General features: G+C 43.1%; 5 protein-coding genes across 5 annotated transcripts; 3 read left to right on the top strand and 2 right to left on the bottom strand.

The window, feature by feature from the left end:
- Positions 1 to 977: 977 nt before the first annotated feature.
- K444DRAFT_706237 (uncharacterized protein) lies at positions 978 to 1,881 on the top strand. Its single transcript, XM_024888124.1, has 2 exons — positions 978 to 1,757; positions 1,814 to 1,881. Exon 1 carries the CDS (start codon positions 1,271 to 1,273, stop codon positions 1,736 to 1,738), a length of 468 nt encoding a protein of 155 aa, XP_024729398.1. The 5' UTR covers positions 978 to 1,270; the 3' UTR covers positions 1,739 to 1,757; positions 1,814 to 1,881.
- An 86-nt stretch (positions 1,882 to 1,967) lies between these two features.
- On the top strand, positions 1,968 to 2,576 carry K444DRAFT_668797 (uncharacterized protein; the record flags this gene model as incomplete). Its single annotated transcript, XM_024887454.1, has 3 exons — positions 1,968 to 1,974; positions 2,022 to 2,219; positions 2,266 to 2,576. 3 exons carry the CDS (start codon positions 1,968 to 1,970, stop codon positions 2,499 to 2,501), a joined length of 441 nt encoding a protein of 146 aa, XP_024729397.1. The 3' UTR covers positions 2,502 to 2,576.
- Positions 2,577 to 2,668: 92 nt separating this feature from the next.
- Positions 2,669 to 3,979, bottom strand: K444DRAFT_647229 (putative carbonic anhydrase; the record flags this gene model as incomplete). The annotated part of the gene is made up of 5 exons (XM_024885306.1): positions 2,669 to 2,716; positions 3,004 to 3,326; positions 3,381 to 3,478; positions 3,526 to 3,744; positions 3,792 to 3,979. 5 exons carry the CDS (start codon positions 3,977 to 3,979, stop codon positions 2,669 to 2,671), a joined length of 876 nt encoding a protein of 291 aa, XP_024729396.1.
- A 1,504-nt stretch (positions 3,980 to 5,483) lies between these two features.
- Positions 5,484 to 6,765, bottom strand: K444DRAFT_656411 (Clavaminate synthase-like protein; the record flags this gene model as incomplete). The annotated part of the gene is made up of 6 exons (XM_024886081.1): positions 5,484 to 5,875; positions 5,926 to 5,930; positions 6,072 to 6,227; positions 6,427 to 6,575; positions 6,612 to 6,657; positions 6,746 to 6,765. 6 exons carry the CDS (start codon positions 6,763 to 6,765, stop codon positions 5,577 to 5,579), a joined length of 675 nt encoding a protein of 224 aa, XP_024729395.1. The 3' UTR covers positions 5,484 to 5,576.
- Positions 6,766 to 7,406: 641 nt separating this feature from the next.
- On the top strand, positions 7,407 to 9,517 carry K444DRAFT_668796 (uncharacterized protein; the record flags this gene model as incomplete). The annotated part of the gene is made up of 7 exons (XM_024887453.1): positions 7,407 to 7,499; positions 7,554 to 7,638; positions 7,694 to 7,865; positions 7,915 to 7,977; positions 8,033 to 8,424; positions 8,476 to 9,069; positions 9,143 to 9,517. The coding sequence occupies 7 exons, from the start codon at positions 7,407 to 7,409 to the stop codon at positions 9,397 to 9,399; spliced, it is 1,656 nt and encodes a 551-aa protein (XP_024729394.1). The 3' UTR covers positions 9,400 to 9,517.
- Between the last annotated feature and the right edge of the window lie 6,224 nt (positions 9,518 to 15,741).

The raw sequence follows: 15,741 nt of genomic DNA, 5'->3' as shown, positions 1-15,741 counted from the left end.
TTTAACCTTACCGATACAGCGTCTATCCTGGCTTGGCTCTTCATAGAGAACGGGAAATCCAAGCTGGACAGCTGTTTTCGGATGAACCCTAACTTGAGAAAAGAGCACTCGGTCTTGGGTTGAGGAGCGGCATTTCAGTTCTTAATCGGAGGTCAAAGTAGGCAAAAAAGGAGTGGCGATTCTTTGCCTGAGATCCACTCAACTCGCCGAGACAGATAGTCCCTACGACCAACCCCACATCCCATCTTCGGTCTGATCTGCCAACTCGTGAACGTCCCCTCTCACAGCATCATTGTTAATTTTCGAAGTCTTGATCGATCGGCCAGAGAATATCTGACGCAAAAGGCCGCCACCAGATCAAGCTGGAAACTCGCAATGGAAGCTCGAGGGAGTCTGGAAGCCGGAAAGACCGGCCTTGTGACGCATGCCAAAATCGAAAGTCGCCATGCGTGATTGCAGTCAAACCTCCTTATAAGTATCACCCACTTGGTCGAAACTACAATCTGACTTTGTATTACAGGTAGGTTTTGTGAGATCAGAGGGGTGGAATGCACCTTCACGTCCGCCCCGAAGCCTCGACATCGGCTAAATACACGCCCATTGAATGAGACCGGGAAGCCGGTAGATACTTCAACTTCTCTGAACCGAAATGCGTCGCATGAACCCTTCGATAAAGTATCTCCACAGGCCATCAGGTTTCCTGTTCCTCCGAGGCCGCTCGGTCAGGATTCAGATGACCCCAGCTCGGAATCACCAGCTTCGACAGCTAGTCTCACATCCCCACAAACCACTCGCCAGTACTTGTCACTTCAACAGCTTACTTCTGAAACCGAGAAACCGTCGCTAGTATATTCAAGAGCTACTCAATCGGGCATCATTAAAGAAAACCGGCAGCTTGGCCTGCCGATCCAAATTAAAGCTCGAAACAAAAATTCTCTCGAGAATAGGAAGAACCTCACCGCCCATTTTGTAGGGCTTCTGGGGAGCAGGACACTAACCTTTTGCCATCTATCCGCTACAACGTACTCAACGAGACCAAGTTCATAGACTTCAACATCCGCCAAGTGTATGCTGGCGATCCAGTTTCCGGAACACCTCCAATACACTTCTCTATCCTTCACGATATATTCCCGGAACGCGACCAAAGAGTAAAGAGACTGGCATCCGGCACCATTGAAGCTCTCGTGGGGAAATATGGTGAAGCTTTACTCAGACTATACTTTCGATTCGTGCATCTATATTCCCCATTCTCTCGAAGGCCGGGATACTCATGAGCTATGTCACGGATAAGCTCAGCATTCCAGCATCCCTCCGAGGCGCAATGTATGGACTTGCATGTGTATATTGGTCTCAGGATCCTTCCCTGAAAGATTTGCCAGCTCCGAGGCAAGCTAAACTGTTCGAACATACACATGCCGCTCTGAACCGAGACCTCGATTTCCCTAAACTTTCAACCTTGCAAGCCTGTCGATTAGTTCTCCACGAGCAACCCGATGGAAGCCTAACAACGGAAAGCCCAAGGATATGCGTTTATGCATGTCAAGCCACGGCTTGTGCTTCAAGTTTAGGACTTGTTCAGGATCCCACTCTGTGGACATTGCCGACATGGGAGACTTGGCTTCTGATGGAGATGCTGCTGGGCTACCGAGCGAAAATCTCCTCGAAGAACACGACAGAAAATTCGATGGCGATAGCTCACTTAGATTTCTGGAGGTTATCAAATTGGCAAAAATTCTAGGAAAAGTACTAGAAGATGGGTAATAAGTTATACATACTCCTCAGTGCGACAAGTTGCTCACAAGATATTGTATAGTACACTTCAATGCTACCGTAACACGATCCAGAAAGTAAACACAGCAACAAGAGAAGCAAAGGTGTAGCAGTCTAAACTCGACGTAGATTAACTTCACTCGTCATTGCCATACAGTCTGGCAACTTCACATCACTCGGATGGGAACACTGTCAATATGAACGGTATGAACGTTTTTCTCTTCCTCCAAGATCTTACTGACAAACTCCAGGCCCACTCCAACTAGCGTTCTTTGCTGTCAAACTCCTCAGTCTCCGCGCTCTGATGGCCCCAGAAACTCCTGAGTTAAAGTCAAATTCAACTTCATGTCTTTGCTATCATTATCCCAGTGCTCTTGTGGAAGGCGAGTCCTTCGTGAACTTGATGGCTCAACTCAGCTCTACTACCTTACGCAATTTCTGGCCTCGCCGTAAGTATCATACTACGGTTCGAAGTTGATGCTGATAGAGTGACAGACAGCCGGACAAACTTGATCATCTCAACTAATTTCGTCATTTACTTATTCTTCTGTGGATCTACTGAAGAACAAGTTGCAAAGGCGTACGATCTACTCCAGAAGCATCAAGGCGCCCTGCGCGAAATGGTGAAGATCTCAGACTGGGCCACTATTGGGTTGGTTCGGCCATCACTTTTGAGAACCGAATCATTCTTTCATGGGGCTGTTAAAGGTATTAGGTTAGCTGAAAAGTGACCATTACGCCTTGGCTTCGACTATCAAAAATATTCGTGTGATAAAGCGAAGGAGAACTATCTGTTTTGATTGCGGTCTTTGACAAAGGGAGCCATTCTGCGTTTTCTATGCTCTTAAGATGATCCCTCACAGGTTCGCTGCATTGACATCTCTCGAACCCAGAATTTCTACAGTCTCAATGTACCCAGAGCCCCTAAATCAATGCCCGTCAAGCTCTTGATAATCTCGTGTGCTTGTTCAGCGGAGCCGGGAACAATGGCGTTGCCATCGGAAGCTTTCTAAAGAGGAGAAACACATCAGTAACTGCGTCTCGGATTGAAATGGAAAGACGAACATTTGGAGCAGTGACAACTGTAGCTGATGAGGTTGCACCAGGCACGGGAACTCGAATGACTCCGCTGTCATTCCTTCCCGCGCTGCCCTCAACTTCCTTGACAGGTTCAGCTGCGACGTTTGCAATCGTGGTCTGCGATGAGAGTGCAAGAAGGTTCTCCGCCCCAACGTTGTTTTGTGTAAAGCGTGCGTTGAAACCGACGACTGCTTTGATTTTGTTGAAAGTTGCGACATCGAGGGGTAGTTGTTGGGATGTGACGAAGAACTTGAGACCTTCAGCACATGGAGGTGTGGTGAGTGAGCCTTCGTAGGTGTGAAGGGCCTGCTTAGAGATTACATCCACGAGAGGTGCGAAGTCGAGAGCCCCGGTCTCGGTTACTGAGCCAGGGGAAGAGATGGCGGCGATCTTTTCAGTGACCGAGGTGAGGAGGGATGTCGTCTCGCCGTTCTCGGTCAGTTGGAATTGTGCGGCGATGACGGCTATTTGTCCATCTGATGCTGTGAGTATTTCACCGTGTGCTAGGGAGGGAAGGATGAATGATTCACCTGTTGCTTCATGAACCAAGTGCATCTCCAAGGGAAAGTATTCTCCATCGACTGTATGCTCGCTTGGAGAGTGGAAATGAAACTGTTTGAGGTCAAAGCTGCTGGTAGTAAGTAATATTCGACACAGCGATCTCAGCGGCGTTACGTTTTGCCATCTACAACGGTGCTTGCTCCCTTTCCTTCCATCACTACCTCGATTGTTGTCCCAATGTTTTCGAATTCGGTAGCTTGGATCGGAGGGAATGTCAATGCCAAAGCACCGGGCTGAACGAGTGTAGTTGTGACATTGGTAATATCGATTGGAGATTGTTTCTTGCTAGTAGCGCATTGTATATTTTCGGGAGTGAGTGCAGCCCAATTTGTTCTTGCGATTGTTAGCGACGAACTGCTAGCTGCAAAAGTGCGATATACGGGCCCTGGGTCGCGATATACCCAAATTTCCCCACTTCCACCTTCTTGACAACTTCACCACCCTCAGCCCGCTTGCTGACTGTGACTGTGCGTTTGAGGAGGCTGGTACCGTGGCCGCATGAAGCAGAAGCAATGTCAGTGAAAGGGTTGAGGAGAAGCAGAACAGCTAATGATGTCGAGGTCCTCATATTTTATAAAACGGCTTCCCTCTTGAGAGAGTAAAGATGACGAGGAAAAGGGAAATGCGGATTGAGAGGATCAGTGAAAATATTAATAAAAATTCAGGGAGCGCCGGCGCCGAGAAACAAATAGGAAGGGACAAATTGAAGGTGCAAAAGAGAGAGTACTGCAGAATGAGGGCAGAAGATAAAGATGGAGGAAAGGTCAACTAGATAAACCCACAAATGGACTCCCATTTAGACCGCTTCTCTTGTTCATCTTCCCGACGGTGCGCTTGAAACTCGAAGCAATACCAAGTGAAAAAGCTCTTGGGGACTCCGCCATTTAGTTTCTAAACCCCTTGCTCTAACTCCGGATTCCTTGGAAGAAGGTCCAGGGGAAACGATTCCTGATCCTTTAGGGTCTGGACCCCGGTAAATGCTGAGAAAGGACGCTCTTAGCAGCTCCGAAGTGTGCCATCTGTCGCCGGAGCTGCGGTTGGAGTTGGGGTACGAACACAAAGCAGAAGCTCCAGCCACACGATGCGCAGCGTCGTCAGCTTCAATCTCAATCGGCTCAAAGCCAAGAGGAAGCCAACTTGTAAACACGCCACAATTTGAGAAGCCAAGACAGTGCAGGGACTTGCGGAAATTGAAAGCCACGCTCTTGCACCAACGATGAACGCCACCTTGTCGTTTCTCGAGTATCGCCAAAGAAAAGTTTTATAATACCTATGAACCTCCTCTCGACACTTGGGAACGATTAAAGTAAAGTATCTTTTGGTTCAATATCTGGTAATTTCGAAAATGCTACGGTGTCCATCTTTCAGGCTGTTCGATCCGTTGTCCACTTTTTTTGACAGCTGCAGCCAAGAACACTAAGAAACACGGGGCAAGCTCATGGGCTGGGCAATTGCTGGGCAAGAAATCGAGCCCAGAACATTCCGCACTTCGAAAGAAGTTTGAACTAGCGATAGACACCCGCTCTTCGTCATTGGAGAATCCTTTTCACCCGATGGGAAATATGAAAGAAATATTCCGAGGGCCGTGATGAAAAACGCACCAGAAATCCCCTAAACCTCTCAAAAGATCACACTGCTATACATCTACAGGCAAAAGTCATCAATCTACTGACAGAGAATTGACTAGGCGCATTTTCAAGCTCAGCGCTAAGTTGATGCGAATAATTTTAGTCGTGACGAGCCCAGACACCTGAGACACTACTCAGCCACCTTCCCTCGGAAGCGTTTCAAGCAATTGAATCTTGGGATCAGATAGCGAGAAGGGCAGGGCAACTCTTGGGCAAGTGAAATGAACCCTTAGCATGTGGGTATGAATCAGCCTTCGGATGAAAGTTATTTCAAACATCTGATATCTCAACTCCACCCCTTTTTCCTCGCTTAAAGGGTTCACGTGATCTCAGGTCTTTATCCAGACTCTCTCTCAGCCGGCTAGAATAAAAGATGCTTGAAGCTGTATACGTGAAAGCAATGGCGCAAGACAGTTTGGAGGAATGGTCATGTCAAATGGGGTGGTTGAAAGCCTTGATACTCGATTCTAACCAGGGGCTGGGAAGCCCGCTAATAGAGGTACAAAATCTACTAGTCTCCCAAGTCTCTTAGCTGCCTTAGGCCCTATAAGCTTGACACCTTTCAACAGACCACACGCATGCCGTGATAGGCTGCGATACCCTCTCTGGGTACTGTAACTTTGCTCGCATGAGTCTGTACTCTGGTTGCACGACCGGCTCGTATTTAACCGGATTGCTCTCACTTGCACACTCCAATATGCACTCAATTCTCGAATCGATCTCCGGGCTTACGAAATATGGAATCGAGTATTTTGTTTGAGTCATACGATCAGCACCAGTGTACCAATCTGGAGCCGGTAGCAGAGTAACGCGACGAAGTGTGGACTTCAGATAATCTGCCAGCAGTTTAGCATCAGAAGGAAAGCGGCAAGTGGAATCAACTCACCATTGCTTCATCTCATTAAAAGATCTCCAATGTTCATCACAATGGCATTCTTCAACGGAATAACCTTGATGAACTGTCCTGGAGCGTGCTGATTCTCAACCTCGAGCCCACCACAATCATCCTGGAACAACATAGTGATGGATCACAAATCCGAGTGTGCTGGCATCCTCGCGCTTGATTCATTCTCGAGTTGAGCTGCTGGAATAGGAGGGTAGTATAGAAGTCGAAGTTGATTATTGTGACCTAAGTGGAATTTCAGTAAGAATTCAGGATCTTTGAGGCCCGGTCCTTCTGCCAATTGCCTTCAGGATCTCGTGAGAAGTTCTCGAACACTGCCAGTAGAAATCAGTCATAAATTTGCGGAATCCGGGGAGGGCTTCTTCGGGGAGTCAGATGTTAGGTTGCTCGTCGTTCTCTTGGCTGCCAATTTCGTAGCTTTCCTGTACACATTTAAGTGCGATAATTCTTAGCAAGAGTCGTACCTTGCAATCCGTCACCGACCTCGACTGTTCTCCAACCTCGAGATTCTCACTAATCACTTGAGATACTTTCTCTAACGAGGGCCACGAATATCCACGGTGCACAATAGGTCCGTCCGGGTCAGGGACTAGCATCTTCTCTTCCGTCTTCAAATCAAAGACTCGTTTCGACTATCCGAATGCTTCTTCCAGCAGTTCCTGACTGACGCCGTGATTGATGATGAACGCGAATCCGACGTTGTGACAAGCCAAGCTCTTTCGCAACAGCAAGGCGGTGCTCAACCATGCTTTCTGAACCCCATCTCGCGAAGTCGATGGTAGGCAGTCTGGTAGGTGCCTACTCCTGCTCTATCCAACTCATGACGATTTTTCAATGACCGGAAATCTTGAGGCGGTGTGCTGCTTGTCATATACGAACCACGCGTTCGACGGGATTTGATATCACAATCTTACTATTCTCGACCAGCAGTTAGCTGATAAATCCTCGAGCTCAAGATCGGCCGACTTTGTTATACGTACTGGCTATTCATTTGCGAAGAAGTTGGGCGATCGTCGCTCGGTGGCAAGGATGACCATGCGGGCCCCACTTTATCGTCTAGATACCGCCTCCCTGTGTTACCCCAACTAGCCCCCTCTGTTTCAAGTTTCGGCGGAATTTAATGTGAGTCGCATTGCATCAATTTTCGTGGGAGTGTTCGAATGGGAGATTAAGCGTTGAGTAGCGCGATCTATGTCTGACATTGCCGATCTCTTGCTTACTTACATGGCGGTGAGTCGACCTTGGCCGCTCATCCTGGCTACGACCGCTTCCACAATGGGCTCCACATCTGAGTTCTCGGACTGTAGAGCTGTTATCTTTGTTCCTTACTATCTCAACCCGTTTATTTTTGTTTCTTGAGACCGATATCAGTAAGAGGGGTAGGAAGGTTCCAAACTTTTGAAGTGATACTCCCTGAAGTCGACGCTCGGAAATAAGTACTGGCTGCGGCGTACGAACTCAAAATGGCGTTACGAGCTACAAAAGAGAGAGTTGCATACTGGGCAACGAAACTCGAATGCCCGGTTGATGAGAATGCGGACTATGAGAATACTTACGTTGGTCGAAGATGACTCTTATGCACAATCCCAAGCTGACGAATTCTTCTCTAGTGGTGTAACCGAGACTTGATTCCTATACCGAAAGACCGCAGAACATGGACTTGGCAAGGTTTTGCTGGGTATTGGATCATAACGGGTATGGACTCGATTTGTAGGGCTTTGATGACCGTATTTTTAACTCTCTTGAAAAGGGGCGAATAATTCCGCATGGACGGCTGGATCCACACTCCTGGCACTCGGCCTCAGTGTAGGACAGTCGATGGGAGTCATTGTTGGAGCTTCATTGATTGTATCTATGATCGCTGTAGTAGCCGGTTGGGTGGGCTCTCATGATTACCTTGGCTTTACTGTCATGTCACGAGCGTAGGTTGCCGCCGGAGTGACGCTTTCAAAAGTGCTGATCAGGTTCTAGATCATGGGGCATGATCGGTGGATACTGGCCAGTCCTGAACCGTATAGTCACTGCATGTATCTGGTGAGATATTATGAGCTGCGAAAAGCTGTCGCTATAATGCTAACATAAGTGTTAGGATGGGCATTCAAACATATTGGGGTGGTCAAGCCGTGAAAATCATCCTTGGAGCAATCATTGGACCGAAGTATGCGTTCATGAGCAACACCCTCCCAACTTCTGCGAATATCGATACCTGCAGTCTGGTCAGCTTCTTCATATTTCTGGCGCTCTTCTGCCCAATGTTGCTCATCCCGCCTGAGAAGCTTCAACTGCCGCTGAAGATCGCTTTCGTCATGATTGTCTTCAACATTTTCGGCATGTTAATTTGGTCAGTAGATACCGCCCACGGCGCTGGAACTCTCATCAACTCGCCTTCAACTGAGGCGGGAAGCACACTTAGTTGGAACGTCTCATATGGCATCCAGGCAGTCCTTGGTCTCTGGAGTGGAGGTATTGTCGGCCAATCAGGTACTTCCCGTTTCTGGAGATCCCCATCTACGTGCTGACCACAGAACGTAGATTGGACTCGTTACGCAAAGACACCGAACGCGTCTCTCTTCGGTCAAGGAGTTACCTGCCCCTTGACCATCATTGTTACAGCACTCTGTGGCCTCATCATCACCTCCGCCACTGCTCAAATCTATGGCCAATACTTCTGGAACCCATTTGAGCTCCTCTTACACATTCAATCTGTTTCCATGACTCCAGCAGCTCGAGCCGGGACCTTCTTTTCAGGTCTCTGCTTTCTTGCATCTCAGATGGCACTATGTATTGTCCTGAACGCCATTTCCACGGGAATGGATATGGCGGCCCTCTGCCCGAGATGGATAAACATTCGTCGTGGATGCTTCATCCTCACCATTATTGCTGTGGCAATCTGTCCTTGGAACTATGTCAATAACGTCACAACGTTCATCACGGTTCTCTCCGGCTGGTCGATCTTTTTGTCCGGAATGACGGGAATCTTGATCTTCGATTACTTCCTCGTTCGAAAATGCCAGCTACACAAAGCAGACATGTACACCAGCAACAGCACTTCAGCTTACTGGTATACTTTTGGGTTTAATTTTCGAGCAATAGTTGCATGGATGATGGGCGTGTGGCCGCTACTACGTATGTGATCCTGCGACTCCACTCTCCGCCTTTAACCAGCCTCCCGCTTTTCCATTTACTGATATGACGATAGCTGGGTTCATCCGCAGAGTCCGAGGCGTAAGTGGCGGCAACGGTTGGGACCATATCTATGATCTTAGCTACTTTTTTGGCTTCCTTGTCTCAGGAACTATCCATTGGTTATTGCATACGGCATTCCCAGCCCCGAAGCAGACTGGTGCAAGTCCATTCGTAATGGAACTACATAGAACACGACCTGTTAATGGACATTATGTGGAAAACCGTAATAGGCATGATAAAGCCGTCGTCCTAGGAAGGGAGCAAGTTTAGGGCCTCGAGTTTGGCTAGTGGGTGAGCCGGTCACGTGGTGGCGGACTGGACGGATGGGCTTGGGAGCACTTCAAAATAATACAAGGGGCCGCATAGGCAGATGCAAATACAAAGCCAGATTTTCTTACTTTAAGAAATTATATTATAATCTTAGAAGTCTCTTCCTAGTAATAAAGCTGTGCAAGAAAAAGTATTTTATTAAAAAAAAAGGCTTAATTTAAAGAATAAAGTTTTTATTCTTAAAAAAAAGGCTTTTAAAGCCTTTTTAAAAATAAAGAAAATAAAAGAAAATAGGAAAAATATTTAGTTCTAAAAAGAGACCTTTTAAATCTCTTTCTCCTTAAGGAAAAAAAAAGTAAAAGAAAGTAAAAAGAGTCTTTAATTTTAGAAAAGAAATTCTTTAAATTATTTCTTGAATCTATAATAAATTATAATAAATTAAATAATATTATATTTGCGCTTTTTATAAATAATTAAAAGTAAGTTTAATATTTATTATATTTAAATTTACTTCCTATAAAGTTCTTTTTATAATAATAGTTGTAACGGGTCGAGACCCGATTTATATGCTTGGCTGGAAGCCTGCGCCAGGTCACATAACAAAGGCCAGGGCCTTTGTATGTGATGCGCCTCCTTGGGTTAACGGAGCAACCACGCGTTACTCAGAGAGCTCGGACACCTTAAAGAACACAGTTCTGCTTCTCCCGTTTTTCTCCTTCTTTTCTCCTTAGAGAATTGTATTCAGTTAATCGAACTACTAGTCTTCTTTATATAAAGGCCTGGCCTGTAATAATAGTTATTTATAATTATTTAATTATTTTATTTTAAGCTAGTTATATTATATTATAATATTTATTTTCATTTCCTTTATAAATTTAGGTTTAGTTTTTATTTATAATAATCTTAATATAATTAAAAAAAAATTAATATAAGTTTTTAAATAAAAATATTAAGCAATAAGATAGTAATTCCAATCTCTGTCTGTCTCCGTCACACCGGCCTTAATAAACTGCAGCAGAAATGGATGAAATTGAGCAGTCCGGGTGGTAGAGGCTGGAGTGCGAAGAATTAGACAAAGCGGAAGCGGAACTGCGGGAGCAGGAGAGCTCAAGTGTAAAATATAGAATCGTATTCAGTCAGTTCAGCATGTATTTATCCCCTTGGGTTATACCAGATTGTGTATGACAAGTAGTCCGTACATCAGAAAACATAACAATTTGATCATCAATGAAGTATGATATCCTTTTTCACCACGTCTTTCAAGTGTAGCCCTTCACCATCCATAATCCCGTGTACATAACACTCACCAACCAAGCGGTGGGAATCAAGCCAGGATCGAAAGCTTTATCGTTTCCCTCTGAAGCAAACCCCAATAGTGCGAAGAAGCGGTCTCGTGTAAGGGTTGACTCAACATGTCGGAAGGTCTCACGAAGCAATATGAGTGACCAACGAATATGTTTCGCTTCTCATTCCCGATGCCCTGCGAGAGTAAGGAAGGGCTGCCATTTTGATTTAAGCAGCGAAAATTCCGTGTCGGAGAGCTGAAACTCTCGGTCTACCGTTTCTATGGCGCCGTAGAGATCGTTCCACTCAATCGTCTATTTGCCACACACTACTTTCACAGATGAGGCTGCTACAACTTCCTAGATGATCCATATCCTTCGAAATCATAGAAAGTCGAATAATTCTCCCACAGAAGCTCAGACATCACCTGTCAAGGGTGGCATACATCTCTCTTCCCATGATAAAGGGATTGGTGCCATGTCCTTGGGCCAATCTTTGGGCAGTGTATCAAAGGATTATTCAAGTTATTCAAGTTATTCATGAATATTCATGAATAACTTGAATAAAATATGAGTAACGAGTAGCTTAAATAAGTTGAGTAAAATAGAATAATTATTTATGAATAACCATGAATAACTATGAATAATCACGTATAAGTCACGTGGTTGCAATAAATTAATATATATTTAATTTTTTAAAAAGGAACTAAGATACCTATTAAGCAGCCTTATATAAGCTAAGCTAGTACTTATATAAGGGTACTTAAATACTAATTTTCTATAATAATAAACTAGAAGTATTACTGTTGGTACAGCTGTTCCTTTGGGAGTCACGTGCGTAGTCACGGGACACGGGACACGGGACACGGGACATGGGCAATGGGACATGGGATACGGGACATGATCATGTGACCTCGCGTCCCATTGGTGACTCGACCGGTAGCTAGTCCCCATTAGGCTTAGCAGATTTAGGGATCGCATATCAACACCACGATACTGCGATCCTTACTTCTGAACAATAACAACTTCACCAACCTTACGCAAATAGCACTTCCACGCCTACGTGACGGTGCCATGCGTTACTGGTGAACCGACAATTACTAAGGTTCGATTCGCTTACCATACGCCATTACTACCTGATTGGGTAGCGAGGTGGCGCTAGGTGCGTACCCTCCCGGAGCCTTACCTGACTAGGCTAGCTCTATCACGTATATAGATCACGTGCGTTATTCAAGTTATTCATGAATTAAGCCTGAACCCCCAAAAAAATACGGTCCCACCCCTACACGCGCTAGCCCCTTCCCGCCCTAGCCCCCTACCCCCTGCGCCCTCACCAAACCGGCCGCCCGCGCAATCACTCCTCCCGCCCCGCGCCCCGCACCCACCCCAAAAATTATCGTACGGGCCTAAAAATTTGAGATTCTGAAAGCGCGTATGCGGTTTCACGATTCTAGAACCAAAAATTAGTCAAAACGGCCTGTGGGGGCGGCCAAAAAGTGCTGTTCTTTCGCGCGCGTATTGCACTGGCGGACAGTAGCCCGAGGGCGGGGGCTTCAGGGTGCTAAGCGAGCCCTGGAGCGGGCGCTGCACCCCTCTAACTTACCCCCTTATTGCGCAGCCATAACTTTAGCAGGAGTAATCGTAAAAATAAAAGAACTTTAGATTCTGAAAGAGCAGAAGCCAATAGTGATTTTGACCCGCGGCTTATACTTAATATTATTAAAGATTGGCCGCCGTAGGCGGCCGAGAAAAAAATCGGATTTACATATATAGTACTTTAAGCGAGACGCGCCCATTAACCCCCCCCTTGGCCAGGTAAATAACCACCTTATCTCCGCTCCCTTAGCGTATTTTGGGACCGTAATTTTCCTGTTGTAAATATCCTTTCTGCGGTAGTGGGGCCTATACAAAATTGCGGTGGAAAGGGCGTAAACGGGTAGGAAATCGAAAAAAATATAGTCCCAAGGTGCGGTCTCACTTGGGACCGCATCTTTTCTCCTATTCCCCACGCTATATTCTGGCCTTATCCCCGAAGATTTTGCCTCTATTAAGGGCACTTCTAGCTCCTTTAATTCCTATTAGTCCGCTATTCTTATATAATTCTTAATTACTTTATAGTTTATAAAGTTATAGTATATTATATTGGGATTTTCGAAATTTTTGAGGAAAAAAGTATATATATACTAATTAAAGTACTTATTCTATATAGAAGCAATTCTCTTATATTTTCTATACCGGCAAGTAATCTCTTATACTTCCTTTATTATAGTTATCTTTCTATTCTTGCGGAAGCTAAAGTGCTTCTTAAACTTCTATTAAATATACTTCTGCCTCGCAAGCCTAATATACTCTATATCCTCTACTTTCCGTATAGCCGCAATACTAATATAGATCTTATTAAAGTTGCTTTTGGGACGGGAGCTTCTATTAGGCAGTCTAATAGTCGTATATTACTTATAGAAAGTATCCTAATTAGAGCCCGCTAGGCGGAAGGTAATAAGAATATTCTAAAAAGAAGTTAGTAAATTCTTCGAAAATTTCGAAAATTTCGCAAATTTAAGAGAGCCTATTTTCTAGAGCCTCTACTTATTCCGCCGGTATTCGTACTCTGCTATAGGCTTCTTTTAATAGATCTCTGCCTAGTATTTTAGGGAAATAGGTACTTCCCTAATTACTAGGTATACTAAAGCCTTCTAGTCTTAAGAAATCAGGTAGTAGTTCTATATAGTATAGGTAATAGTAGGAACTTTAGGAATATTATCTATAGTATACTTCAGGTTTAAGTCATTAATTTTGAACTTTTGCGGTAGGCTAGATAGGCTATTAAAGGGTGCTTTTGCTATATACTCCTCTATAATAGAGATAAGTGACTCTAATATCTTATTTCTAGCTATAAGTGCCGCTTACTAAATAATCTCCTGAGGTATTTCTTTAAAGTTTGGGCTTAAGGAGAAAATAATATAGTTCTCGTACCTAATAGTAATTATCCTGCTAGCAGACTGACTTTTACTAGAAGTGCAAGGGGCCAATACTATTTGCAAAGCATATAAGGGCAGGAAATTTTCGAAAATTTCGAAAATTTCTATATCTTTACTTCTCTAGAAAGCGGCATATTCTAAAGGTATTTACTTGCCCAGGGCTATATACTTATTAGCCTAGCAAGTAATCTTACTTCTCTCAGAAGTATACCGGTTCTTGCCCTTACTAGTCTCTGTAAATATGGCCCCTTATACAGGAATCCTGCCTTTAAGCTTTTGCCTCTTGAATAATATAATGCTTTTCTTTATATAAGTAGAGACCTTCCGCTTTAAGGGCAACTTGCTTAGGGTAATAAAGGCAGAGAAAAAGGCGGGCGAAGATATATTAAAAGATACTAAGGATATAATAAGTAGTAATAGTAGTAAATAGAGACAGAGAAATATAAAGTATAGAAGATAGTACTATTAATATAGTAATGCAGTAGGAAATTAGATTATTATTTTATACTAAATTAGTATATAAATAAATAATAACCCCTCGCTTCTTATTATTTCACTTATAGATATTTATACTTTATTATTTTCTTCGAAATTTTCGAGCTAAACCACGCCTTATAAATAGCCCCTTTTCCCTCGAAATTTTCGAAGCAATTATAATATAGCAGATATAAAGCAGTTCCGCTCTCTCTCTATATAGCCTAATTTATAAGACTTCTACTAGCCTAATTAGGCACTTCCTCTTCCTGCAAATTACCGTAATCTGCTTATAGTAAATAATTATTATATTAAGTAATCCTGAAATAATATAAAGCGGAAGTAGCTTACTAGTCTCAAGATTCCAATAACTAATTATAAAGTTAATATCTTTAAGGCCTGGAACCAAAAATAAAAGGCAGTAAAGAAGTAAGAGCCGGATAACTTTAACTTAAAGAGGGATATATAGGATAAGCTTAACGAGGCCCAGAAATAGCTAAAGCTTAATATACTCTTAATATTAAAGAAGGAGAAAGAAGAGAATAAGAATAATAGGCTATTTAAGTAAAATAAGAAGGCGGCTATAATACTAACTAAAGATGCGCTTGTGAAATTAATAGTTCAGAACTATAAAAGGTAAATTAATAAGTATAACTCCTTGAAATTTTCGAAATTAATAAGAATTTTCTTTAGGCTTTAGAAATGCTTTAAGGCCTATATTAAGGTACTAGGTAGCCGGTACTATAATTAATACTTTGAAATTAGGGCTTATATACCGCATTATATTATTTATTGAATTATAAATGCGTGCGAGAATCGAGCTACTAGGGAGAAGTATAATAAAGAGATTAAGGAAAATACTAAAGATACTTCTTACTTTCATACCTTAAAGATAAAAGCGGCTTTTAGTTAGGGCTTTACTCGTGATTTTCGGTGCGGGTACTAGAAGTATAAGAACCGGGGAAAGAATAAATGAAATAGAAACCCTTTATTAGTATATAAAGTAAATAGATATATAATAAGCTTATAAAGGAAAAAAGTAAGTAATTTCTCTCGAAATTTTCGAGCCAATTTAATTAACTAGAAATAGGTTTATATAGGGGAGATCTCCTTAAGTATTAAGGCAGTTTCTAAATAAAGTAAATAGATATATAGTAAGCTTATAAAGGAAAAAAGTAAGTAATTTCTCTCGAAATTTTCGAGCCAATTTAATTAACTAGAAATAGGTTCATATAGGGGAGATTTCCTTAAGTATTAAGGCAGTTTCTAAAGATATTATTAAATGCCTTTATAAATCGAATATAAGGTTCCCTATACTAAAGAAGAATTAAGGCTTTATTATTAGCCTTAATAATAATAACTTAATAAACTAGGGAGGTTACCGGTAGCAGGTAATGCTTTATATAGTATATACTCTTATATTTCTTTATATACTTTACTTTAATAAGGTTCTTAGAATTAAGATATATTATATTAAGGTTATTAATATAACTAGGAAAACAGGTAAAATTAAGCTTAGTCTACTCTTTCGCAAGACTTACTAAACTAGTAATAAGTTACTAGCTCTAAATATTTCGGAATTTTCGAGGAATTACTATAACTAATAT

This window comes from Hyaloscypha bicolor, assembly GCF_002865645.1.
Source record: "Hyaloscypha bicolor E unplaced genomic scaffold K444scaffold_173, whole genome shotgun sequence".
Taxonomy (NCBI): domain Eukaryota; kingdom Fungi; phylum Ascomycota; class Leotiomycetes; order Helotiales; family Hyaloscyphaceae; genus Hyaloscypha; species Hyaloscypha bicolor.
This window is presented reverse-complemented; position numbering and strand designations above follow the sequence as displayed.

Bases quoted from the DNA above. Each gene is read 5' to 3' on its own strand.
- K444DRAFT_706237 (XM_024888124.1), top strand. From the start codon at position 1,271: ATGAGCTATGTCACGGATAAGCTCAGCATTCCAGCATCCCTCCGAGGC.